Here is a 25,217-nt window from a genome sequence, read left to right as displayed (position 1 = left end):
GTGACCCTCCTGGGTGGCTTTACCGTGACACTGCATTGGAAGTAGTAAGATTTCCCACAAAGCCCATGCAGAGTGAGTGACGGGGTTCTCCTGTTTTTGGTAAAGGTGTTTTTGTGGGACCAAGTGTATCTGTAAAGCTGCTCCCAGTGGCCGTTTCAATAAGTCAGTGATAAGCTGTCAGTAGTGATCATGCAAGATGGCATTGCCCTACTGCTTAAAAGATGTGGGATTCACTTCCGAAGCTGGAATGTGGGAATCTTGTTGGCCTACGTCCTGCTTTGCAGGATCTAAACAAAAGTAGATGTTTTAAGATACAGCCTTCAACCAAAACAAAGGCCAGAGTTTGGAGATGTGCTAGTCAACATTATTCGAGAGGTTTGCAAGCAGCACTTTGACTTCACATTCAGAATCACTCCAAGAAAATTTCCGAACTTGACCTCCTGTTTTTCATTAAATACAAAACCAACAGGAACTTACTGGTGGAGAATCTTACTCCTTTGAATTCCTCCCAAAATGTGACGATTGCTTAGGAGACTCTTACACTTCTAATCGACAGTATGGGTAGGAAAGCACAGAATCGCAGTAGACCTGGTTTCGGTGCTATTCATTATAACACTTGCATTCAAAACATGATGGAAAAAGCTGCAGGAGGGGTGGAATTGTTGCTTGTTTGTTCATTGTTGTATCCCTTGCACCATAGACAGTGCCCAGCATGTAGTAGGAACTGAAAGATGTATTTCACTTTTTTGATCATTTTAAGCGCTTTGATCCTTTTCCCAAAGCATCCTGAGGTTTTCTTTATCAGTGATTAACATTTGCTGTCTATACTGTATTTGTTGTTTCAGTGCATTCATTGTTTGCGTTCCCCTCCAGAATGTGAGTCCTGTTTTATAGTCCTAACATCCCACATAATTATGCCACTTCATACGTTTGATGTTTAATGCATTACCCCAATATATTGGGGTGAAAACGGGTCTGAAAATGTTTAGGTGAATTCACATCTTATTTTTTAGGGGTTGTTAAGGGAACTCATCATATCGTAGAGCCTTCTGATGTTGATGTCAGCTTTGCTCACCCACAGAACTAAGTTTGTTAACATTTTTAAATGTTTAAGACTGGCATTAGAGACCGTGAATTTGTCCCAGTGTGGGAATGTACATGTTCTTGGGTAGGTAGGGCAAGGAGGACATGACTAGGGCGTGGATGGGGGTGAGGAGCAGTGAGAGGTGGTAAGCAGTAGGGTTAAAGGATGATAGTGCTTGGTTAGGTAAAGGATGGGTGGAGTGCCAATACTATAAGGACAAGGAAGGCTGTATAATGATGTCTAAGGCCGCCTCTAAGTACCTCTGATTCTGAGGCGTTGACTACAGTCCGGGCTTATTACAGTTGGGTTATCTTGTAAGTTCCAGAAACAAGTTTCAAGTTCATGAAGTGTGCACTCCCTACAGTAACCCAAATTCAGTGTTTTTACCTACCTTATGGACGCTGGGACTCTGAAAGGATTTCACTGTCAACAACAGAGAGTTCTATTTAACAGAGGAAGTCTTCTGCGTGTCATCCTGAAAGGCCTGTGTTAGACGTGTGTGAGGAGCTTGGTGCTGCAGTGAAGAGCATAGGCCACTGGGACTGGAATCCTGGCTTTGCTTCATTAGCTGCGTAACCTTGGCTGCGTTAACTAACCTCGTTGGGCCTCGGTTTCCTCATCTATAAAATGGGAATAATAAGACGTACTCACAGGCTTGAGTGAGGATTATGAGTTAGTATATGTGAAGCGCTTAAAATAGCGCCTGACGTGTAAAGGGATTGTACCAGTGCTGCTGGGCTGCTGTCAGTGTCCTGTTGATTGGTCTGTGTTCAGTATGAACTGACGTGATTCCAGAGTTGTGTTTTGCTTCTTTCCCAGACTAGCCCCCAAAGTGCTGTACGGGGTTCATGTCACTTAGCAAATGAAAATGAAAAACAAAAAGTATGTTTCTGTTTGTTTTTTCAAAAGTTACAGCAGAATGTGGACACAAAAGACAAGGAAATGTGTAATAAATATTTGGCATTTTGTTGGAATTGAAGAGTGCTGTTTGAAGACAGTATAAGCTCAGCTGCTTTTTATACTGTTCTGTTTTGAATAGAAAACAGAGAGAGGCATTCTGAGTCGTCCGATTGGACGAAGACCGTCCCGAGTTACAACCAAACCAACAGCTCCATGGACTTCAGAAATTACATGATGAGAGATGAGAATCTGGAACCACTGCCCAAGAACTGGGAGATGGCCTACACGGACACGGGGATGATCTACTTCATCGAGTAAGCCAATGTCTGTACCTTCTCTCACCAGCCCTGCCAGTGGGAGGCTTGTCTGAGAACATGCTTAACCTCCTTTCTCAAGGCCTCCGGTCTTTTTTCTTCCTTTAAAAATATTTTTCATCCATGTTATAGTTGATTCTTAATCTGACTTTTTTCCTGGACGGTATTTTGTTTTTATTTGACTTCGATAAAGGAATAGTGTGTTTGATCTCTGGTTTTATAAAAACAAGAGGATTAAAGACAGATTTATCACTAATAATGAAAAATGTAAGGAATAAAGGTTTGGTTTGCTTTTTTTTTTTATTATTGTCTTAAATTTTACATATGTCTCCTTTTTCCCCAATTGACACCCCCCCCCCCCCCCCGCAACCATTCCCACCCTGGGCAAGCCCCCACCGCCCCAATGTGGTTTGCTTTTTTTTAAAAAAAGATGTTTTCATTGGTGAGAGAGAGAGAGAGAAACATTGATCTGCTGCTTCCTGCACGCCCCCTACTGGGGATGGAGCCCACAACATGGGCATGTGTCCTGACCAGGGGTGACCTCTGGGTGCATGGTGACAATGCTCAACCAACTGATCCACACAGGCCAGGTCTGCTTCACTTGTTTTGTTGTTGTTGTTTAACTTTTGTGTATATTGTCCCACTTAACGCACATTTCAGGAATTATCGTATGAGTGGGACATATTTCTTATCTGAGCTAAATATTTTCAGTCCTAGAGATTGGGTTTGATGTTTTCAGGCAATAGAGTCAAATAGTATAGGAGGGGGGAAAAAAAATCACTGGTCCTCAGAAGAACTGGTATAATATAAATCCCCACAAAAAACTATTTTATGAAAAAGCACTATTAATATGCTTATATTTACAGAGATATAGAGTACCACATGTGTTCAGTCAACCTAAAGTTTTCTATTGCTCGCACCTGAGAATATTATATAAATAATTTATTAGAAGTTTCATTTGAAGTTTTTTTATAGTCTCATGCAGCTGTAATTCTCATCTTTAAACGAATTTACCCAGAGGTAGAATATCGAAGTAGTGAAGTTACAGAATATACTAATTAAAATACTGAGGGCTGCGTACTACACTCAAAAGAACATATGCACAGACATGAATTAGGGATGAGAGATTTGAGTGTGTTTCCTCAGTTGGTCCCCAATTCCACATCCTTCAGATAGAACAAGCATCTTGCTGTACCGAGTGAGATTCTAGCGTTTAAAAGGCATAGATTTTGTGTGCAAGGTGTTCTTCTTACCAGGTGTGGTAAGTTATTGATTTCGTTATACGTTTATATAAACATTAATGACCAGGATTACACACAACAGACGAGAGCAGGTATACTCTTCTCTGTGGCCAATCTGAGGAGTTTTTCAGGGGTAATTTAGACTTCTGACTTTCATGCTGACTTGGGAACTAACCCCCTGAGTAAGATGTAGAGGCACGAAAAAGAGCCAGAATATCTTTAGAAGCAGATCATGAGACATCAAATCTGACAGCACCTCACCCTGCAAACAGGGACCGGTGAGTAAATTATGGGACTGGGGAATTTATACAACAAATGTCTTCAGAGGTGAACATTTTTAAAGTGGATTACGGTCTACATGTAAGATCGGATACTATAAAACCTCTAGAAGAAAAGCTTTGTGACATTGAGCTTGGCAAGGACTTCTCGGGTCTGACACCAAAAGCACAGGCAACGGTGACACTGTAAAACAGAGGAAAGGGACCACATCGGACTCCAAAGCCTCTGTGCCGCCACGGGAAGCAATCAACAGAGTGAAACAGCAGCCTAAGAAATAGGAGAAAATATTTGCGTCGCCTCATGAGGGGTTAACATCCACGCTAGAGCTGAGTATTATTTGCTGCGAGATTAAGCTCTCTTGCTTGCTGCAGCTCATGTGCTCGGTCCGTGTGGCTGCTGCTGCTGCTAAGTCATGCCTCTGTCAGTAAGCCGTACTGGTCTGCAGTCTTCAGCTATTCTGCTTCCGGTACAGCCCCAGTGAGCATGTCTTCCCCTGAGAAGCAGTGGGTCAAATCCCAGTGGGTTGCCTACACCTGCTAATCGAGCAGTACAAACTTTGGGTCATTGAAACCAAAGTTAAGCTTTTCTAAAAGTTAGGAATTTGGTTTTGTAAGATACGCCCATTATTTGTTTTTAGCGATATGCCTGCTGCTAGGCCTCCGTGGAGTCCTGATCCTTTTCATTGTACTAAAATTGCTTCAGCCAGTTTTCGTTGGGGGAAATTCTCTCTGACACAATGGGTAACAGACTTGCTAGAAAGAATCCCAGTTTCTGCTACTTAGATTATCCATACTCGGCATACAGGGGAGTCTCTGCCACAGTGGAGAGTCAGACCTGGCACTGTGCCGGGAGGGGCTGCGTAGCCTGCCCTCTCAGCAGCGCAGGGGTTAGAAAAGGCATGGGAGGTCTGATTAATTTCCGGAAACCACTGGCTCCGTTTCCTAGGAGTGGCCAGTGTCGAGATGAGTGAGTTGATCTCAGGATATAGACACCAAGAAAAGATAACTTGTTCACGTTGCTGTTCTCACACTATTTGATAATCACTGTGATTTATATTTTGCTGCCTTCCTATGTATTTTTCTTTGGTGATTTTTTCTTTCTTTCCTATCCTCATATTGCAGACACTTAAACGATAGCAACGTCCGCCCAGCAGTGAGGTACTTTAGTTTTAGCAGCAGTGCCTGCTGCACGGTGGCCTGGCCTGAAGTGACCGGGGTGACCACTAGTGAAATCAGGCAGACACTGCTCTCTGAAGGCGTCCTTGGCCTACTTCTTAAAGGGGGGTGGGGTGATCTTCCTGTTCCGCCTTTTTTTCTATTAAATATATGGTCCATACTGATAAAACTTAGTTTCGTAGAGTTGAGTTTAATTATACCCTTCATTAAAAAAAATTTTTTTTATTGATTTCAGAGGAAGGGAGAGGGAGAGACAGAAGGGAAAGGGAGAGAATCATCAATGATGAGAGAGAATCATCAATCAGCTGCCCCCTGCACACCCCCTACTGGGGATCGAGCCCGCAACCTGGGCACATGCCCTGCCCAGGAATCAAACCATGACCTCCTGGTTCATAGGTCGATGCTCAACCACTGAGCCACACCGGCCGGCTGTACCCATCCTTGTTACTTGCAGTGTTGCAGAAACAGACACTATGGAGCTTTCCCTTTCATTTCGCTCTTCATTATGTTATTTTAAATAGCCCTGTGAGTCCACAGGCTCTGTCTGATCATGCATCTCCATATTCCCAGCCCCCAGCAGGGGCCACACATCGCAGGGACTCGAGACATACCGTGGTTTTTGCAGGGCAGGAGGAAGGAACTCAGGCAGCAAGCGAGCCAGGTCCTCCCGCGGCCTTTCTGCTGGATGCCGCACAGCAGGGGCCGTGGCTTAGACAGCGTCTGTTATTCTGTCCTTGCTTCTTATCCCCCCTTCAGACTCTCCACCCTCAAATGAGTGCCTCTAGCATTACCTCCCCTTTAGGGCGGTTTTGAAGCCACAGACTGAGAACAGTCGGATTATTGAGTCAGAGGTAGGCAAACAGAGCCTGTGGGAGATGACTATTCTAACAACATCCTACCTTTTAGTCACTTTTAATCTTTGCTTTTGATATATTTCTCTTCATCTGTATATTTTGCTGTTTCTAATTGAAATCTCTATTCTACAGCCACAATACCAAGACGACCACCTGGCTGGACCCTCGCCTTTGTAAGAAAGCCAAAGCCCCCGAGGACTGCGAAGACGGAGGTAGATTCCAAAAGACAAACTTTAAGAAATCCTAAATAAATATTTTAATAAGTTAGGTACATTCTCAGCCCCAGGGTAGCCTCCTCAAGCCTGTTGAGCTTTCAAAAATGTATTTAATTTAGTATCACTAGGATGGATAGTACCTATGGCTAGTCCCTAGCCATTTAGAGCAGCGTTAGGAGCCCAGTGAAAGTCTTGAATAAACTCCACCCCACAAACAGTTTTTACTGCTCAGTAGTAAAATTATTCCTCGTAAGAATCATTGGGTAATGATTATTATTGGGTAGTAATTCTGCCTTGTACATTATAGGCTGTTTTTAGCGGCATAGTCTTACAAGTAAGTATAGAACTTACCCCAGCCAAAATGGTTGGCTGTGCCTTCCTGAATATAGACTGCGGAAGAATAAAATTTGTTTTGAAGAAATCGATAAGCTGATTGTAAAATATTTATATAAATACGAAGCTCTGTTCCATTGTGTATGTGTACATCTGCTTTAATCATCTGTCGAAGGGCACTTTGGTTGTTCCCACGTCTTGGCCATGGTGACTAACACTGCAGTGAACACAGGGGCACCTCTATCTTTTCAAATCGCTATTTTCAAAGTTTTCAAGTAGATACCCAGAAGAGGGGCTGCTGGGTCACATGGTAACTCTGTTCTTAATTGTTTGAGGCGGCTCCATACTGTTTTCCATAGTGGTTTTACCTGTTTACATGCCCACCAGCAGTGAATAAGGGTTGCTTTTTCTCCACAACCTCATCGACACCTGTTACTACGTTAAGAAGTAATTTTTAAAATCATAACTATAACATACCCCCTTTGTGTATACGGTTCTCAACAGTAAGTTTTTATGGTGAAGCCAGCACTCTACGGGTCAGCTGGCATGGTGAGCCTGTAGGCGTGGACTGTTTACAGACTGTGAATGCGGTATTAGTCTTCTCAGCCGTGGCTCTCTTGCTGGTCTCCCCCTGTTTCCTGCCCACTAATTGTTTCAGTTCAGTTCTCTGCTGTTTCCTGTTTTCCCTGTAGAGCGTGTTTATTTCCGTAGCTTTAACTGTCCATTCACTGTAGTTGGGTCCCTTATCTACGTCTCCAGTATTGTCCTCGGTTCTAAATGCTATTTCTGTATTTCCTATTGACTTTCCTTTTTATTGACCTACTAGCACTTCAGATAACTGTACTTAAAACTAAACATCTTTCTCCCGAAGCCACCCATCCCTCCTGTCATCGACACCATCCGCATAGTCACCTGCGCCCAAATGCGTGCAGCCATATTTGCTTCCTCTTCCCTCGCTCTGTTCCCTACATGCAGTTTCCGATCCCTGTGGCTCTTTCCTTGTCTGTATTTTGCCAGTATGTTAGTATGAAAATTTTCCAGCATACAGACAAATTGACAGAACTTTACAGTGAATACATCTGTGCCCACCACTGAGATGCTACAACGAACGTTTTGCTGTATTTGCTTTTTCACGTAGCTGTCTGTCCATCTGTCCTCTTTCTGTCCGTGCTTTTTCTTCTACATCTTTCCCTCCATTCCTCTGATCACCGCACACTTGCATTATCCTTAGACTGACTTTCTTCAGTTACTTCTCCAGTACATCCCCAATGCCAGTGGCCACCAGAATGTTGGTGTTCAGACTACCTCTTGGTGTATAGGAAAAAAGTGTTAGAACTTATTTTTCATAGTGTTTCTTGGAGGAAAAAAGGAAATTAAGTTTCTCTACTACTTTAGATACAGATTGGCAAGCCTACATGTGATTACATGTGATGATCACATACCCCACCCAGAGTGCCTTACGCTCGTCAAGGGCACCGCGGACTTTTGCAGTTGACTGTGTCCGTTTCGTGGCTTTAAAGACCATGTTACATGGGTTTTAATCTAGACAAAATGGAAATGTGACTTTAAAACTTTTCTGCAAAAGATTGAAGGTCACACAAATACGTAAGCCCAAGCTAACAATAAGAACACGGCAGAGCTGATGAGTTTTATGTCACCTTTTCACTTTTTTAAACCGGATAGTATGTACAGGGTCGGGTACTCTCCACGGTTTCAGGCATCTCTGGGGGTCCTGGAGCCACTCAGACTCAAGCTGTTTGCTCTTGGAAAGTGAGCCCTCAGCTTTCTGTCCCCCAGAAATGTAAATTCACTCATTGGCAAATCCTTTCCTGTCGGTTTTGAATCTGGCATTTCACTCAGTTCTTTTTTCTTTTCTTTTTTCTTACAGAACTTCCTTATGGCTGGGAAAAGATAGAGGACCCTCAGTACGGGACATACTACGTTGAGTAAGTCTGTCCCCTCGGTTCATATTCTCCCAAATGTGCTTCCTCCGTTATAATGCAGCGTTGGGGAGTCCGCAGTGCAGACGCCGTGCTCCTCCGTCAGCTTGCAGGGTTTTCCGGGAGGGGGTGCGAGGGTAGGGCCTGAGCCTCACTCACCGATGCTGAATCCAGAGGGAAGCTGCCGATGAGGAGTAGTTAGCGGCGCTGCTAAGGCCTCCACCGAGAGGGGTAGACGGAGGGCTGTGGAGTGAGGGCGCGGGACGCGATGAACTGCTGAGAACAATGGGGAACTTTCAGGGCAGCACGTACCATATCACCCAGAACATTGAAGTATCTGATTAAAAGTGCTCTCTTTTAAGGAATAAATCAAGGAAAATGTAGTAAGTGATTTTTTTTGGGGGGGCGGGGCGGAGAAATGAATGAAAGTTGCTCCTTACACAGCTGTTTTGGTTAAATTGAAACACACATGTTGGCGGGAATTGCAAGCCCCTGCCTTTGTTAGCCTGAGAAATTAAGATGGCATCAGCATCTAATTTTTCTCTCCGTCCCCCCTTTACCGAATTGTTGTTACGACCATTGGGGTTGCTTTTCCTTCTAAATGCTCTCGATACAAGTCTGACCTCAGGCGTCTAGTGCCAGGCAAACAACTGCATGAGAAATGTTACCGTTTCCCGGGAAACGGGGAGTCTGAACCTGCTGCCTGAGACGTGAAGGCGAAATGACATTATTACCTGGGAAAAGCAGCAAACGGGAGACCCTTCTAGCTTTATGACGGCTTATTAATTTTTTATTACTTGTTGGCAAAAACAAATGCCACTTCCTGGCATTTGTCCTTAAAGTAAGTACCTCTGACTCCGGTTGTACTGGTAACTCTAGTGTTTATTCCAGTGTGTGTGTGTGTGTGTGTGTGTGTGTGTGTGTGTGTGGATTGTTCTCAAGTCACTGGTTAGAGAGGTTTTTGGAAACCCTTAAAAATATAACTTGTGCCAAAACCGGTTTGGCTCAGTGGATAGAGCATCAGCCTGCGGACTGAAAGGTCCCGGGTTCGATTCCGGTCAAGGGCATGTAACTTGGTTGCGGGCACATCCCCAGCAGGAGGTGTGCAGGAGGCAGCTGATCGATGTTTCTCTCTCATCGATGTTTCTGACTATCTATCCCTCTTCCTTCCTCTCTGTAAAAAATCAATAAAATATATTAAAATATATATATATATATATATATATATATATATATAACTTGTACCCAAAGGAATTGACTAGTTTGACGCTTAGCTCTCTAACTTCTCAACGTCAGTATTTTGGCCCCTTGGCAAGGCTATGCTAATTTTATGTCCATTGTGCGATTTAATGTCTTGCTGCTGCTGTGATGTGAAAAGTGTACCGCGGCTCTTTGGCTATTTTTTTCTAAAGCATATTTAGTTAAAATAAGGAAACAGTTATTTTTTAAGTCCAGGGTGTATTTGAAGGCCAAGCAGAAAGGCCTCGTGAGATTTCCCCCCTGGTAGCTTAGTCTATTTGGATTGGTGGACACAGACGCACATTTCGGAGATAATGGTCCTCATGCTCTTATCGTCCATCCCAAACACATTCGAACGCGTGGTCGGGAGGTGAAAGCCCTTTGCCTGTTAGAAACTCTTGGGCCCAACGATGCGGTTGTCATTAGCAAGGCTGTAATGTTGAAGCACCTTCAGGGCAGGCCCTGGAGTGACCCGACCTTGGAGTGACCCGCCCCTGGAGTGACCCGCCCGCCCCCGGTGGCCACGGAGGTCCGGGTCAGAGCCGGCACGCGCAGCAGCAGCGGCGGGATTTGGTGTGGTTGTTCCCAGAACCGGCTCGTTTCACAGGAGGGTGATTTATTAGGTGAAGGAAGAGCAGCTGTACCCGAGAGGCGCGCCCCGTGGGGCCCGCGGAGCTGTGGAATGTGGCTGGGTTCCCAGAGAGCGAGGCTGGAATCCGGACTGCAGTCCTCGCAGTCATCCCGGCGAGTTTGCTGATGGAGATAAAAAGCTGTTACTGGAATGGCTACTCTTTGGCTCTCAGTTTGTCCAACCAGATGGCACGGAGATCGCTCTTGGCAGGAGCCTCGCCGTAGTAGCACCAACTGCGGTGGCACAGGGTTGCTTTGTCAGTATTTAGTTCATGTACGAGATTCGGAAACAGGTTAATTTATTTCTGAAAATGAAATTGTTCCAAAAATGTGACGGCAGGCCTTCCAAACGAATGCCTGTATGTATTAGGAATAATGTTTCCTTATTGTTGTACATCAAATGTCTCAGTGCACTTCGGTGACAAAGTCTAAATATACGTCTGCTCTGACATCTCAGATTCTTCCTAAAAGAATAATGGTTTTGTTTGCCGAGATGAATTTTAAAAATCCATATTGCATACACAGACCTTTAGTACAGATGGGATTCCGAATTATATGTAATATATCTGATCATGCTTGTTTGCTACCCTTGTTTAATTTTTCTGATAATCTTCCATCTCCTCTCTTACTTCGCAGCTAGTTCTATGGAAAACAGAATCTGTTCATTTAGCAATGGTGTAGCTATACAGAGTACTGAATGGGAAGGAGAGCGTTTTTGCTGTTTTGTTTTGTTTTGGGGTGGCATTAATCTAGGTACCTACAGTGACATGCAGTTACTCCCTTCACGACAATCTTAGATTCTTTTGTCGAAGAATTTTCAGGATTCCTCATTTGCATGCTTCTAGTCTCTTCTCCCACTCATTGCAAAGAGGACAAATACAAATGACTACTTTTATGTTCTAATGCCTGGGCTGCAAAGTGAGTCCTTCTGGCTCTGGATGACATTGGGGTGAGCCAAGGTCCTTTCTAAACAGGTTTATTCTTTTTATTTTTAAGGGTCAGTTTCTGGTTGTTTTGTTTTTTCAAGAATACGAAAATGTCAGTATTAATAAATAACTGTAAAAGTAGGACCTCGCTTAACACCAGACATCTTCGTTTTCTCAGCGGGTTGCCGGTAGCTCCGCTGGTAAGGCGCCCCTCGTAGTAAGAGGCAGAAACACGCTTGTGTTTTAGTGACATCAGAACCCAAAGCGTGTCGCGCAGAACTTGCCTCCTTTAGAGCTCCGAGACGAAGTAGCCGCGTCTGTCTCAGCGTTAACACTGCACTCGACACAGAGACACGGAGGCACAGAGGCACAGAGACACAGAGACACAGAGGCCTGGCCGCGCCCCCACCTCCACCGTTAATGTCCGCAGGTGGCAGAGTACTCATTCAAGCGCGTGACAGTTTCTGTGCAGATGCTCTAAACCTCAGCCCCTCCGAAGGCAATCATAATGTGAAATTCTGTTGACTTGATGTTTAATTGTTGGTGTTCACTAATGTCCCTTTTGAAAAAATGGGTTTCGCTGGAAAATGCGCATCATTTGGCTGAAAGATCTCTGTGCTTTGGAAGTGCTCGAATATCATTCCCGTCGCTTCTGTGTTAGACCCGTTTGTGGTCCTGAGCACCTGGTGCAGTAGTTGCATTCTTACCACGTCCAGGTAACAGGCCCGTCCCCGTGGTGCTTACCGACTCCTGTTGGCTAATCGCTCACCCTCCTCGTCTCCCTCCGCTCCGCTTTTCTCTTAGACTGTGCGCTTCCCAAGAGTCCATTGTGAATGTCCCCAAGTCAGAAATGCCAGTGAAACTTACGTTGTATTTACATAATCCATTTAATCGTTTTATAGTCATGAAAGCATTTAAGCGTGGAAGAGTTGTTCTGTGATATCATTTGATAAAAGCAAACCTCTTTCTTAGTTGCGGCTAAGTCGACGCAGGCGAGTCCATGGAAAAGTCAGGAAATTTCTAGAAGGTGCTCTGTACTTGGATTTCTTCAGAAGTGTCCTTACAGCTGCTTCGTTTTAGAGAAACTTAAAACCCTCCTGCTATTAAAAAATCAATCCATTACCAAACAGCTCTGCTTGCGTTGGTACGAGGGCGGTCTGAGACTGCCGTTGGCTATTTGGGGTGCGTTGATGAAGAAAGCCGAGTGACGGCCTCCGCCGCTTGGACTGCTAGGCACCTTCCCCAGCTTTCCTTTGTTACAAAAGCCCCCCCGCTGTGGTCTGTCCGCTCCTGTGTGTCCCGGGCCTAAAGGAACCCATTTGTCCCTTACGCCATGGTGACAGTGGTCTGATAGTCTGTTTTAAAATAATGTAACTCTTCCATCTTAAACTGAAATGCATATTTTTTTCCCCTCCATTTACAGCCACCTTAACCAGAAAACCCAGTTTGAAAACCCCGTGGAGGAAGCCAAGAGGAAAAAGCAGTCAGGGCAGGCTGAGACGGGGCCGTCCAAACCAGGTAGAGGTCTTTCCTGACTGAAATTCATACGCCGAGTGAACGGAAAGCGACCGAGCTTGTCATGGTTGGGGCTCTCAAATTCAACAGAGAATGAACGTCTCATTTTTGTTGCTGTGAAAACAGGACTAATCTTAATAAAGCAGCAGAGGTTTTGAGGCTACGGAGAGTTTTCTCATGCTGCTTATATAGAAAGTGCGAAATGGTTGGGAGAAGGGACTGAAGCCTTTGCTATGGGTCTGAGGCTCTGATTTGAAGATCGAATTGTTTCGTAAAGTTTAAGGCCAGGGCAAGTGTCAGATCTCTCACTCATTGTATCTCCTAAGCCAGTGGTCGGCAACTCATTTGTTAACAGAGCCAAATATCAACAGTACACCGATTGAAATTTCTTTTGAGAGCCAAATTTTTTTAAACTTAAACTTCTTCTAACACCACTTCTTCAAAATAGACTCGCCCAGGCCGTGGTATTTTGTGGAAGAGCCACACTCAAGGGGCCAAAGAGCCGCATGTGGCTCCCGAGCCGCGGTTTGCCGACCACGGTCCTAAGCTAATTGCTTAGGTCTGATATCAGTACCCATTCGGGATTTTTCATTAACTGATATGAACAAATACTAAAGAAATTCACCATATTATCTGCCTCTCAAATGGGATGGTGTTAATAATATTAGGGTCATTGGGGGAACGCTTTTAAACAATAGATCCTGAGAATTTGAGGAGCCTCGCCCATGGGTATTTTGAAAACGCTGCCCAGAAATTTCTCTCATTCTATTCACCCCTCCCCATCTCTTCCCTCTCTCCCTATTAACGGTCTTGGTGGTCATACTGTGTGACTGAGTGTGATTCTCCCCACCTCTGTTGCCCATGAGAGAAACATTCTTTATTATAGCTGCTCCTCAGAAACATAGTCCCCTCCCTTAAGTTCTGCATTTGATTTAGCCAAATATTTTTAGTTGAACCAATATGGTAGAGCACCTACCATATGCCCAGTGCTTTGCTAGGCATATGGTATTCAAACACGATTGGGGGCGGGGAAGGGAGGAGAGCGATTAGGGGTAAGACAGGTCTTGCCCTCCAGGGTTCACAGCGGTGCTTACCAAGTGGAGTGGACGAAGAGGGCGCGTCCCTGACTTTCAGGAGCTTAATACTAAGCTGTCCCTCCCATTTTGACTCCAGATAAGGGACTCTTTGGGGTGAGAGGAAGTAAGTACAAACAAGGAGGAGGAAAAGTAGGTGCTTCTACCTTTCAAATGACATGGAAGAACCTTAGAAGAGAGTCATGACACTCGCTAAGTTTTACTTCTCAGTGATTCAGTTTATGAATTTAAATTCTAACTGTTCTATGACATTAAAGTCCCTCTAACTTTTTCTTCTCTGTGGTTTGTTATATTTACATTATATAGACGACCTTGAATATTGCCTTCAAGGGCCCTGTTCATTGTAGTGATTTTTGTTCTCATTTTGGCACAGACACGGAAAAATCCCACTTCACTCGGGATCCGTCCCAGCTTAAAGGCATCCTGGTTCGGGCATCATTGAAGAAAAGCACAATGGGTTTCGGTTTTACCATCATCGGTGGAGACAGGCCTGATGAGTTCCTGCAGGTGAAAAATGTGCTGAAAGACGGCCCTGCCGCTCAGGACGGGAAAATTGCACCAGGTAAGCAATTTCATAAACATGTAAGTGTGTGTGTTCTGGGTATTACACACCATCGCCGTTAGCCTCTGCGGCAGCACCCCAGACTCAAGCACTTTTAAATTTCTGTAGCAGAAACGGATGAGTAAGCCCTGGTGAATAACCCTTTGGCTGGACTAAGCTAAAGATGCATGAACCATCTCAGAAAACTATGTGATTGTTTGGTTTTCTTCCATTGTGTGGGGTATTTTTGGAGCCACCTAACACTGACCTATAACCTGTTTTGAAAAATGATCCATTGTGATGTTGATAGTGATGCCACACAAATGGTTACGTCCCGAGTTTTCTCCCAGGTCGTCTTGTTTGCTTGATCCTTGGTCTCACTGGTCGGGAATAAAGCTGAGCAGCTACGTGAAGAACGATAGACACGGATATTGCCATTGCTACAGAGCTGCATGAATTTGTATTTAATAGCTTTCCTAACTTCCTAACTTCTAGAAAGTTTTCTATGGCTGACCATGTCTGTGGCAGAGGGGACGTTCAGGACTGGTTACAGACTAGGCGGGAGGCTCAAACACATCTTTCCAGAAGGGTTTAGTAACCCACTGAGGTTGCTTCTCATACTGTTGACTAGACTTTTCTACTCCTCTGTTAGTTCACACACCATGGAGGCCGCACTTGGACAGCTCCTGCCGCCATAATACTACCTTTCATGGTGGATGTTGGCTTATTTCCAGTTAGAATATGGGATCGCTCAAATTATTCCTTCCCATTTCGGTGATAAGAGACTCAAAACATGAAACTTAAAATAATCAAAAGTTACATTTATAAAGAAAATTATTTTTAGCTCTCCTCTATTACTTTATAAAATAAACTCTAGAGATTAAAATGAATAAGGGGGTTTTTTAGTTCTCAATTTTGACTTTTTGAACATTTTGTCCATAAAATGGACATTGTATATGCTGTTGGGATTTCATAATATTCATATTTGTCTAAATTTATCTAACTTGCAGAGCAATATAATACTTCCATGAAAATTCTGGGATTTTCACTAGAGGAGGAAAAGTCAAAACTTTGTTTCTAATTAGTCTAATTTCTGTATCTTCTTAGATTATGGACAAATTTCCACAAACTAATGTTTTTTAATACCATTCATGTTGATTTTTTTAAAAATATGTTTTCTTTGATTTCAAAGGGAGGGAGAGAGAGGGGGAGAGAGAATCATTGATTGGCTGCCTCCTGCACGCCCCTGACCTGGGAGGGAGCCCCCAATCCGGGCACAGTCCGTCCGGTGCCTGGGAATCACCCCACCAACCGAGCCACGCTGGCCAAGGCCGGCCATAACCTTGTAAACAACCGATTCAAATAAAAGCAGCAAACGGGTAAGACAGCAGAGCACCCGTTTGAGAACTTCAGGCTGCGTTGAAGGCACACAGCCGATGATGTCACGTGGCAGTGGGCGTAACAATGCCAAATGAGAGAAGCGAAACCAGCTTCTCAGGATTAATGTAGCTGACTTTGCGGTGTTTTTATAAGTTCTTTGCTTCTGTTGACTATTTTTGTGGCTTGTTTCTCCTTGTGAAGGCAGAATGACAGCAGATTGAAACTCTAGAAAGATAAAAATGCTAAAATATATTCATAACAGCATCAGTCTAATCTTTAGCCCTACGTTATGAATTTTAATTACATCTTAATGGCTTCTTAAAAGTCAAGAAACACGGCAGTATTTAAAGATGACCTGTTGGTACAAGTCGTCAGTGGAGTACTTGCCCCCCCGTCTGTGTACTGAACACCCACTACAACGCCCCGAGCTTGTGTGGCCACGTGGGTGGGACTCGGAGGATATACTAACAATAACAGTTGGAATTTGCAGTTACTTTCAGTATGCTTCGCTTGAGTGTGAGGTCATAACTCTGCTGCACAGATAATGAAGATTTATACATTTGTCTCCCCACAACAATAAAAATGAGCTTACTTGGTGGGTGCAGTATTTCTAACACGATTATCTTTTACCAGGCGATGTTATTGTAGACATCAATGGCAGCTGTGTCCTGGGTCACACCCACGCAGATGTGGTCCAGATGTTTCAGCTGGTGCCTGTCAATCAGTACGTAAACCTCACTTTGTGCCGTGGTTATCCGCTCCCGGACGACAGCGAAGACCCTGCTGTGGACATGGTTGCTGCTACTCCCGTCATCAACGGACAGTCACTGCCCAAGGGAGAGAACACTCAGGATTTTAAGTCGGGGGCGATGGCTCTGGACCAGAATGGAAAATCGGGACAGGTCCTGGTCGGCGACCGTCTCAATGGGCCATCGGACGCGAGCGAGCAGAGAGCGTCCCCGGCATCCTCGGGCAGCTCCCAACCCGAACTCGTGACTGTCCCTCTGATCAAGGGCCCTAAGGGCTTTGGGTTTGCCATCGCCGACAGCCCCACCGGACAGAAGGTGAAGATGATCCTGGACAGTCAGTGGTGCCCGGGCCTCCAGAAGGGGGACGTCATTAAGGAAATCTACCACCAGAATGTGCAGAACTTGACGCACCTCCAAGTGGTCGAGGTGCTGAAGCAGTTCCCAGTGGGCGCGGACGTGCCCCTGCTCATCCTGAGAGGAGGTGAGTGAAGCGCAGCCGCCGCGGTCGCTGCTCACACATGCGTATCTGTTGCTTGTCCTTCCGGCAGCGCAGAAGGTCTTCTCCCAGCAGACCCAACTGGCCCTTCGTGGGCATGTTCCGGAAGGTTCTGTCTCACTGCTTCCGTGAGCAGTATCCTTTGCAGCAGATTCTTGAGTTATTCATGGTTTCCCTCATATCCATGATGGATTCCCTTCCCTCTCTATTCGTTTAAAAATCTGATTTGTGGCTTTAATGATAGGAGAGAGCCACGCTGTGCAGTCGCCTTGTGCTACTTCACGTGAAATAGATCCTCTGCCTTTCATTTTCTCTGTGGATGACAATAGGAGACGTTGACTCTTTCCATCCCTGGTGCTTGGCCTGGCCTCTGTGACGTGCAGGGATGCTGGGAGGGCCGGCTCGCTGTGGCCGAGCAGAGTGTCAGACAGTGCGCTCACCTGTTCTGCAGGAGCAGTCACGATAACTTGCACTCACAGAGCTTCCACCTTAAGCTTTCATCTCTGTCCCTAAAGGTTCATTAAACCCCACAGTGCTCACGTGAGAGAAATAAAGTTTTTATTTTCCAAGGTCATCAGCCGGCACGAACTGCTCCGGGCGATGATACATCCCGTTCCAAGGACCGGTCACAAAGTGTGCATGTTCACGGGCTTCCTGAAATCCACACCTGAGCGTGGCTGGTGCTCGGAAGAAGAAACCTGGCCTCCACTCCTTTCTCTCTGGCTTTTAGTTTTCATTTTTGAGGCACATGAGAAGTGGAACTGCATTGGGGCGTTCCCCCACACCCCTCCTTATTCTCTCTTCCTGAACTAATTGGTTGCTTCTCCGGGTGGTGAGGCAGAAGGTGCTGAGAGTCCGGGGAGAACCTCTCTGCTAGGGCTGGGGGGTCCCCGGTCTCCGAGGACGTAGCCGACCAGCGTGCGGCACGGTTGGGCCGTCAGTTCCTGCCTTGCCCCCCGTTGGCTGTGCGCTGGAGGGACGTTGTGTTACTTTGTCTGGACCTTGGCTACCTCGTGTGTAAAACGGTGGTAGCACTCAGGCCTTAGGATTGTCGTAGAGATGAAATGAGGTCATACGTGGGCAATGCCTGGCACGTGGGAGGTGCCGGACAGAACCGCCCGCAGACAGTTCAGCACACGCGGTCGCTGCATTTGTGACCTGGAAGTGCTTCCTGGTTTTAAAACTCGGCTTGTGTTTTGTTTTGTTTTTTTAAGGTCCTCCTTCACCAACGAAAACTGCCAAAATGGTGAGTACACAGCGGCCCTCAGTCGCTCCTTCCCAGCACACTGCCCCGGCCCCTCTGCCAGGACAGCCCCCTGGTGGTGCCTGCGGACGGACAGACGGACGGAGAAGTGGGGCCACCCCGCCCTGGCTGTGTCAGACACCCGAGGGGAGCGGGGGAGTCAGAGAAGGCCCGCAGAGGAGAGCGGTGCCCTCCGGGCTAAGTGTGTGTACTGGAGGGACATCAGGGGCCCGGACAGCAGTGCCCCTGCCCCCAGCAGGACAGCTGGGCACGGAAGTGGCCGCTCAGGGCCCTTCTCTGGGTGAGAGGAGCTCCCGGAGGGCCATGGAAGCTCACATCCTCTCCCTGTGCCCGGAGGGAAGCGTGGCTGCCTCACCCAGTCCCCTGGGGCTGAAAACGCCCACATTAGGTGACCTCGCGTGGAGGACTGAGCGAGACTCTCCAGAGCAGTGTTCTCAACCTTCCTAACGCCGCGCGCGGCCCTTTAATACAGCACCTCGTGTTGTGGTGACCCCCAACCATAAAATCATTTTCGTTGCGACTTCATAACTGTAATTTTGCTACTGTTAATGAATCGTAATGTAAATACCTGTTTTCCAATGCTCTTAGGCGACCCTGCCAGCGGTTCTCAACCTGTGGGTCACGACAGGTAGAGCCTAAGACCATCAGAAAACACAGATATTTACATGACGATTCATAACAGTAGCAAAATCACAGTTATGAAGTAGCAACGAAAATGATTTTATGGGTGGGGGGTCACCACAACACGAGGAGCTGTGTTAAAGGGCCGCGCGCGGCGTTAGGAAGGTTGAGGACCACTGCTCTGGAGAGTCGTGGCCCGCTGTGCTCAGGCCGCCTGTTGTCAAAGGGACAGGCTGTCAGCCTGAAACGGCGTTTTCCTCAGCATCCTCCTGGGTCGCCGAGGAGCCGCCCGAAGGCCCCGGGTGGAGAACGAGACCTAAAAAAGGAGGCACCAAATAATGCTGCAGAGACACGGTGCCGGGCGCGCAGGGCAGCCGCCTGCTTGTAGCACGCGTGCAGCCGCAGTTCTGTGGGGGTGGCCGTACAGACTGTATGAGAAATCCGAGTCCGTTTTCGTTCCCTGGCGGTGCAGTCTGTCCTCTCCCGAGGGAAAGGTGGCCGTGCTTCACCTTGAACCAGGGGCTGAAAAGGGCAGACCAGCAGAGGTGCAGGGATGAATCTCCCCTCGCCCGCCTGGCGGGTCGTCGGCAGACCTGCTGTTTTGTGGATCAAAAGGAAAGGAACTCTGCATTTTGATATAGACCGTACCGCTCAGGCCCGCTGTGGACGGCATTTATCTTTCCCTATTCAGTTAAAATTGCACTGGAGTCTCCTACATTTCTCGTTCCTCTAGGAACCATTGGTCACTCCTGTGCTTCTGCATCTGTTTCGTAATGGATGCTGGTGCAGCGCCGTGACCCTGATGCTTCAGAGCTGAGGGAGGTCTCCCATGACCCCACTGCTGGGACAGAATCCCAGGGCGCCTGGGGCAAGGAGGGGGGGCTGTCCACACCTCCCCCGCCATCTGCCTGGTCCGGGTCAGCAAAGGGTCCCTCACTGCCCCCTGACAGACGGCGCCCCTGCAGCCGCCAGGGGAATGATTTTATCTCCCACCCCCTCCTCACAGTAGTCCAGGACCAGCTGTTCTCAGAACCATACTTATTTCTTAGGCTGCTCACGGGGCTTCACGTTTAGGGTGTTATGGAAGAACTCATTTCGCTTTGATGTTATGTAGCGCAAGTTCCGTCTGAACGGGAACGTGGAAACGTCCTTCTCCACTTCCCCCGTCCGCCTGCCTGGCCGGGACGCAGGTTCCCACAGAGCCGTCTTCCCCGCCTGCGTTCGTTAGCGCTTCCTGTCCAGTCGCTTAGAAAGAACATTCTCCTCAACATGGTCCCTGGGGACTGGGTTCAGTGAGTGGGGTGGGAGTGTCTCCATCTCCCTCCTGCTTCCCTGAGAAGCGGGGCTAGTGCCACATCCGCCTTCCCTTCCTCTCGAAGCAGCAGCGTGTGTCGCTGCAGGACCAGGAGGGCTCAGGGCTAACCGAGGCCTCGCTGCTGACCTCCCTGCGAGCCAGTCCTGCCTTCGGTGAACGGCGTTAACCCGCGGCCCTGGGAGGGACCGCCTGCCGCAGCGGGCCGTGGCTCCGACCTGCCCCCCTACGCCCACCATCACCCGGTTTAGACAAGCGTTTTATGAACTCGGCAACCACCTGGCTGTTTAAAATACTGAGTAAAGCCCCTTCCATTTCAGAAAACGGATAAAAAGGAGCACGCAGGAAGCCTGGAGGCCGTGAATGAGCCCATTCCGCAGCCCCTGCCTTTCCCGCCCAGCATCGTCAGGTCGGGGTCCCCCAAGCTGGACCCCTCTGAGGTCTACCTGAAGTCCAAGACTTTATATGAAGATAAACGTAAGTGGTGGTGGAGTGTCTCAGGAGAGCAGGCGACAAAATCAATTTGGATTTTTTTTATAAACCGGGACCTACCATCTTTTAAAACCATGTGGAAAAGTCATTTCTTCATTCCATCCTAACAGGACTCTGGGCTTCTTCCATTCACATTCAACATTCATTCATTCTTTTCGTTTCTTTTTTTTTTTTTTTTTCAAAAGCACATATTAAGTGCCTACTGTCTACCCAACATCAAAGTAACGGGAACGCAGAGACAGATAAACAGGTTACGTAGGCCCCGCACCCAAAAAGAGGGCGCCGCTCAGAGACACGAGGGGAGCACTCGACGGTTTTGAGGGCAGGGGTGATGCCGCGGGACTGAGTCTTAGGAAGACGGGGGGGTGGAGGGTGATGACGCAGAGGGGTGCAGTCTGAGGAGGAACCCAGGAGCATGCCCTGCAGAGTCCAGCTGAGAGACCAGGAGAGAGCGTGCGTGAGGCAGAGATTCGGGTCCCTCCTCGTTTGCTTACGATGCTAACCTCTTCCAAAGCAAAACTGCAGATCGAAGTAGGCTTGCTTTTTTAAGGCGTTTGTTTTTAGGAAAGAGATCTAAATCTACCTTGGAAAAGACGTACGTAGATGGAAATGTTCTATGTAATTAATTTCATACTTATTTCCCCAGCTGTCGATCTTCACGGCGATGGCTGGGCCTCCCCCACCCAATAGCCGAGTTGGGCTCATGAGGCCTTTCATCGCTAGAGTTCTAGGGTCCTGATAGCAGGTATCTCTCAGAAGAGACCGCTTCTGAGGAGCGCGCTCAGGAGAGGCTCTACGCGGCAGCTCGCTTTTAAAGCACTCCCTGCCACGTCTCTCCCTTCCCGTTCTAGCAAACGCTTCCTCCTTCTAAGTAGCATTCAGGTTTTCGCAGAGATAAGATTTCAGTCATGCAGTAGCTGTTCCTGCCTTAATCTTCGGATGATTGCCCCCTTTGGGGTTAGGAGCCAGACCACGGAAACGAAGCTGAGTGTAAACCTCTGCCATTTCCACCGTGCGATGCTGGGCCCTCAGTTTCCCCAGCCAGAAAATGGGGCCAATGATAGGTGTTAACCGTTACTGACTTGTAAAATAATACCATTTTGCAAAATTAGGCTAAGTCAAGCAGTCCATGCAGAATGCTTTTCTGAAACAAAGCATTAGGTTAGGAGCAGAACTAAGACATTTTACAGACTCTCTTTTTCCAGCATTTGCCCACGTGTTAATTTAGGCAATTTACACTATCAAATATCAAACTTAAATTAGGTAATTTTAAATTGAATATTGTAATGCTGATTTGAAAGCATGAGGAGTTCATGTCAGTGTAGCACTGAGCACATGAACGTGACAGTAAATCTTTTTATATATATATATATATATTTTTTTTTTTAATTGATTTTAGAGAGGAAGGAGAGGGAGAGACAGAAACATCAACGATGAGAATCATTGATTGGCTGCCTCCTGCATGCCCCACACTGGGGATCGAGCCTGCAACCAGGGCATGTGCCCTGACTGGGAATCAAACCATGACCTCCTGGTTCATAGGTCACTGCTCAACCACTGAGCCTCGCCGGCCAGGTGTAAGGGTAAAACTTGATACAATGTTTTGTTTGGAACTCAAAGCAAAGATTTACAATTGAATTATTATTTTTTGTGGTGTTTTACTCTTGGGTAAATTTTTGCATCTCAGAGCATTCTAAGGATGTAGTTTATTGAACTCTATAATACTATCCTACTAAATACTGAACTTAATTTCATTTTAATCCTTTTAAAATAAACCAAAGTATTTATTTATGTATTTAATATCTTCTGGTTTTCCTCAGCTCCAAACACCAAAGACTTGGATGTTTTTCTCCGGAAACAGGAATCGGGGTTCGGCTTCCGGGTGCTGGGAGGAGACGGCCCTGACCAAGCTGTGAGTGTGAATCCTGGGGCGCGGCTGCTCCTGGGAAAGCTGTTAGTGGCAGTTTGGTAGAATCGGGGTTTTTTGTCGTTTTCTGTTTTGATTTTTTTATTTAAATATTTTGTTTACTCTGTCAGTTTCGTTAACATGAGAATTGCATTTCTATTAGTCCGTAGTCCCTCCTTAACTTGGTGCAGCTGGAGCTGGAGGTGGGAAGTGGATCTGTCGGCCATCCATTGGACAGGAATTAATCTCTCCATGTGCCTAGTGCTTATTTAAAACATTTTTCTTCCCTTTGCCTTCATTAAAGAGATCTTAAGGCATTTTCCTTTTCTAAGAAACCTGTAATTCAAAATCCTATTTACCACAGTCACTCTGTCTTCTGAATGTTCCGCAAACTGGGCATGAGCCATGAATATTATGTCACCTCATCCGGATTACTCACCTTATTATTAATGGGTTGACATTTTTATGCTCAGAAATTTGCCATTTCATTTGTTACCTATGAAACCAGAAAGATATAAAATAATTAATGTTTCTGTCCAGAAAGCATGAGGGTTATGATTTGCAAAGCTTTTAAAATCTAGCATTTTATTCATACACGATTCTCGAGTAAAATTAAAGAACAAATGTGGTGGATATCATTTTTTTAAGTTCTGCCCTTAGTTTGAATGACAAAGAAGTAATGTGCTTCTTTAGAATTTAAGAAGGTATTGAAGTGGGTTTTTTGTCTAATATCAAGAAAGAATGAATTATGATGATGCTGGAAAGTTAGGTGAGTAACAATAATCTTTTCAAATGACAGTCTTTCTTCTGTTTCTGAATAGAACATTTGATTTCTGTCATATGAATGTGTCCTGGTGAGTCATGTCGGTTACAGTTAATACTGTAGGCCCCTATGTAGGCCAGGCATAGGAACCTTGATTATTTCTGATGATATAGTTTTGTTTGAGCCCGGCTGCTGTGGCTCAGTGGTTGAGCATTGACTCATGAACCAAGAGGTACCGGTTAGATTCCTGGTCAGGGCACATGCCTGGGTTGCTGACTTGATCCCCAGTAGGGGGCGTGCAGGAGGCAGCTAATCAATGTTTCTCTCTCATCATTGATGTTCCTCTCTCTCTCCCTTCCTCTCTCTCTAAAATCAACAAAAATGTATTTTTTTTAAAAAGAGAGAGTTTTGTTTGATTTCTTCCTGTTTTGTTGGTACTCGTAGTGGTCATTTAGACATTTTAAAAATTTATCTCAAACAACCTGGAAGAAACCTTGCTCTTCGGTGTCAGGTTTTAGCAGCTCTGACGTTAGCCCCAGCAGTGGGGACTGCCTAATTATAGGACTTTAACTGCAGCCAGCGGAATGACCTAGACACGCTCACCTGGAAGCAACTGTACCTTAGCCACTCTGTCCCCTAAAAATAGTCACTGCCTCGAGATTTAGGAACCAGAAATGTTTCTGTTTGATGTACTGAACTTGGACTGACAGCTGTAGGTGATGGCAGCGGCGTGAATTATCCAGCTGCTGTGAACAGCGCGTGAGAAATTTTCCTGATGGCGGCAGGCTTTTGTCTACTTTTGTAGCTACCCCACAGAAGTGGGCTTTTTGAGTTGAATGACTTTGTTTTGTTGCGGTGATGGTGGTGACGGTGGCACTTTTTAATGTTACTGCGCAACTCGGTGTTTTCTGCCTGCTTTGTACCCAACCCCGAGGGTCCAGAAGGGACCATGTGGTGCGGTTACTTAAAGGGCCGCTGCGGAGAATGGCCACTGTCTGCGATCCGCCTTTCCAAAGTAGGACTGCCCCAGAGCCGAGCTGCAGCAATCTGTCGGTGTGCACGGAGCTGGGTCGGGGAGCCTTCACTCAGTAGTTAAGGATCTGGGCCGATCCGGGCAGACTGCGCAGCCCAACCCCCGCTTCGCTGTCTTGTCAGATCTACATCGGGGCCATCATCCCTCTGGGCGCCGCCGAGAAGGACGGCCGGCTGCGCGCGGCCGACGAGCTGATGTGCATCGACGGGATCCCCGTGAAGGGGAAGTCCCACAAGCAGGTCTTGGACCTCATGACGACGGCTGCTCGCAACGGCCACGTGCTCTTAACTGTCCGGAGGAAGATCTTCTATGGAGGTACTCGCACCCGCCGCTCCGATAAGTTAGAAAGAACAGAGACTCGGCCCGCTTCCCGGGGTGTGACAGGTTCTTCTACACGGTTTGTGGAATAGTGTGTGAGACAGCCATCCGGTGGGACCCAGGGCCTCATTGTGGAAGGTCATGGAAGGTCAAAAGGATTCAGAAATAGTAATCACACTGTCAAAAAAGAAAAATGGGGGGGAGGGGTCCATAATAAAATTAGATCAAGATATTGATGATTTTACCAGGTTAAATCTGCTTTCTTAAAACAAATACAGAGTTATCTAGCCATACTGAGCTGTCCCACTCGCTGAATATGGATCCTGATGAAATCCTACATATTCAGAGGACAGAATGCCTCTACTTGAGAAGTTTTGGTATAATGTAATTGAACATTTATTGAGAGCTTACTGTGTCCCAGGCATATGGATTCTGTCATTTAACCTTGACAACGCCGTGATGTAAATACTGTCATGATCTGGTTTTACAGTTATTCCCAGAAAGGTTGGGAGACAGAACTGGCCGGGATCAAAACGGGTGTTTAATTACAGAGCCCGCCGTCTAGACTGTGCACTCAGAATCTCTCTTAGATTTTTCTCATCA

At 46.4% G+C, this 25,217-nt stretch overlaps 1 protein-coding gene across 3 annotated transcripts in view; it reads left to right on the top strand.

Annotated features, from left to right (window-relative positions):
* The window catches only part of MAGI3 (membrane associated guanylate kinase, WW and PDZ domain containing 3), a 143,609-nt gene that overhangs the window by 101,414 nt on the left and 16,978 nt on the right, over positions 1-25,217 (top strand). For all 3 annotated transcript variants that reach the window (XM_080648954.1, XM_080648953.1, XM_080648955.1), the window contains exons 5-14: positions 2,124-2,298; positions 5,980-6,059; positions 8,284-8,341; positions 12,554-12,648; positions 14,113-14,301; positions 16,294-16,890; positions 18,120-18,151; positions 20,423-20,579; positions 22,415-22,506; positions 24,419-24,611. In XM_080648954.1, the coding sequence (XP_080505080.1) occupies positions 2,124-2,298; positions 5,980-6,059; positions 8,284-8,341; positions 12,554-12,648; positions 14,113-14,301; positions 16,294-16,890; positions 18,120-18,151; positions 20,423-20,579; positions 22,415-22,506; positions 24,419-24,611 (1,668 nt within the window). The remainder of the gene's footprint in view (positions 1-2,123; positions 2,299-5,979; positions 6,060-8,283; positions 8,342-12,553; positions 12,649-14,112; positions 14,302-16,293; positions 16,891-18,119; positions 18,152-20,422; positions 20,580-22,414; positions 22,507-24,418; positions 24,612-25,217) is intronic.

The sequence above is a fragment of the Plecotus auritus genome (assembly GCF_963455305.1).
Source record: "Plecotus auritus genome assembly, chromosome: 12".
Classification (NCBI taxonomy): domain Eukaryota; kingdom Metazoa; phylum Chordata; class Mammalia; order Chiroptera; family Vespertilionidae; genus Plecotus; species Plecotus auritus.
This window is presented reverse-complemented; position numbering and strand designations above follow the sequence as displayed.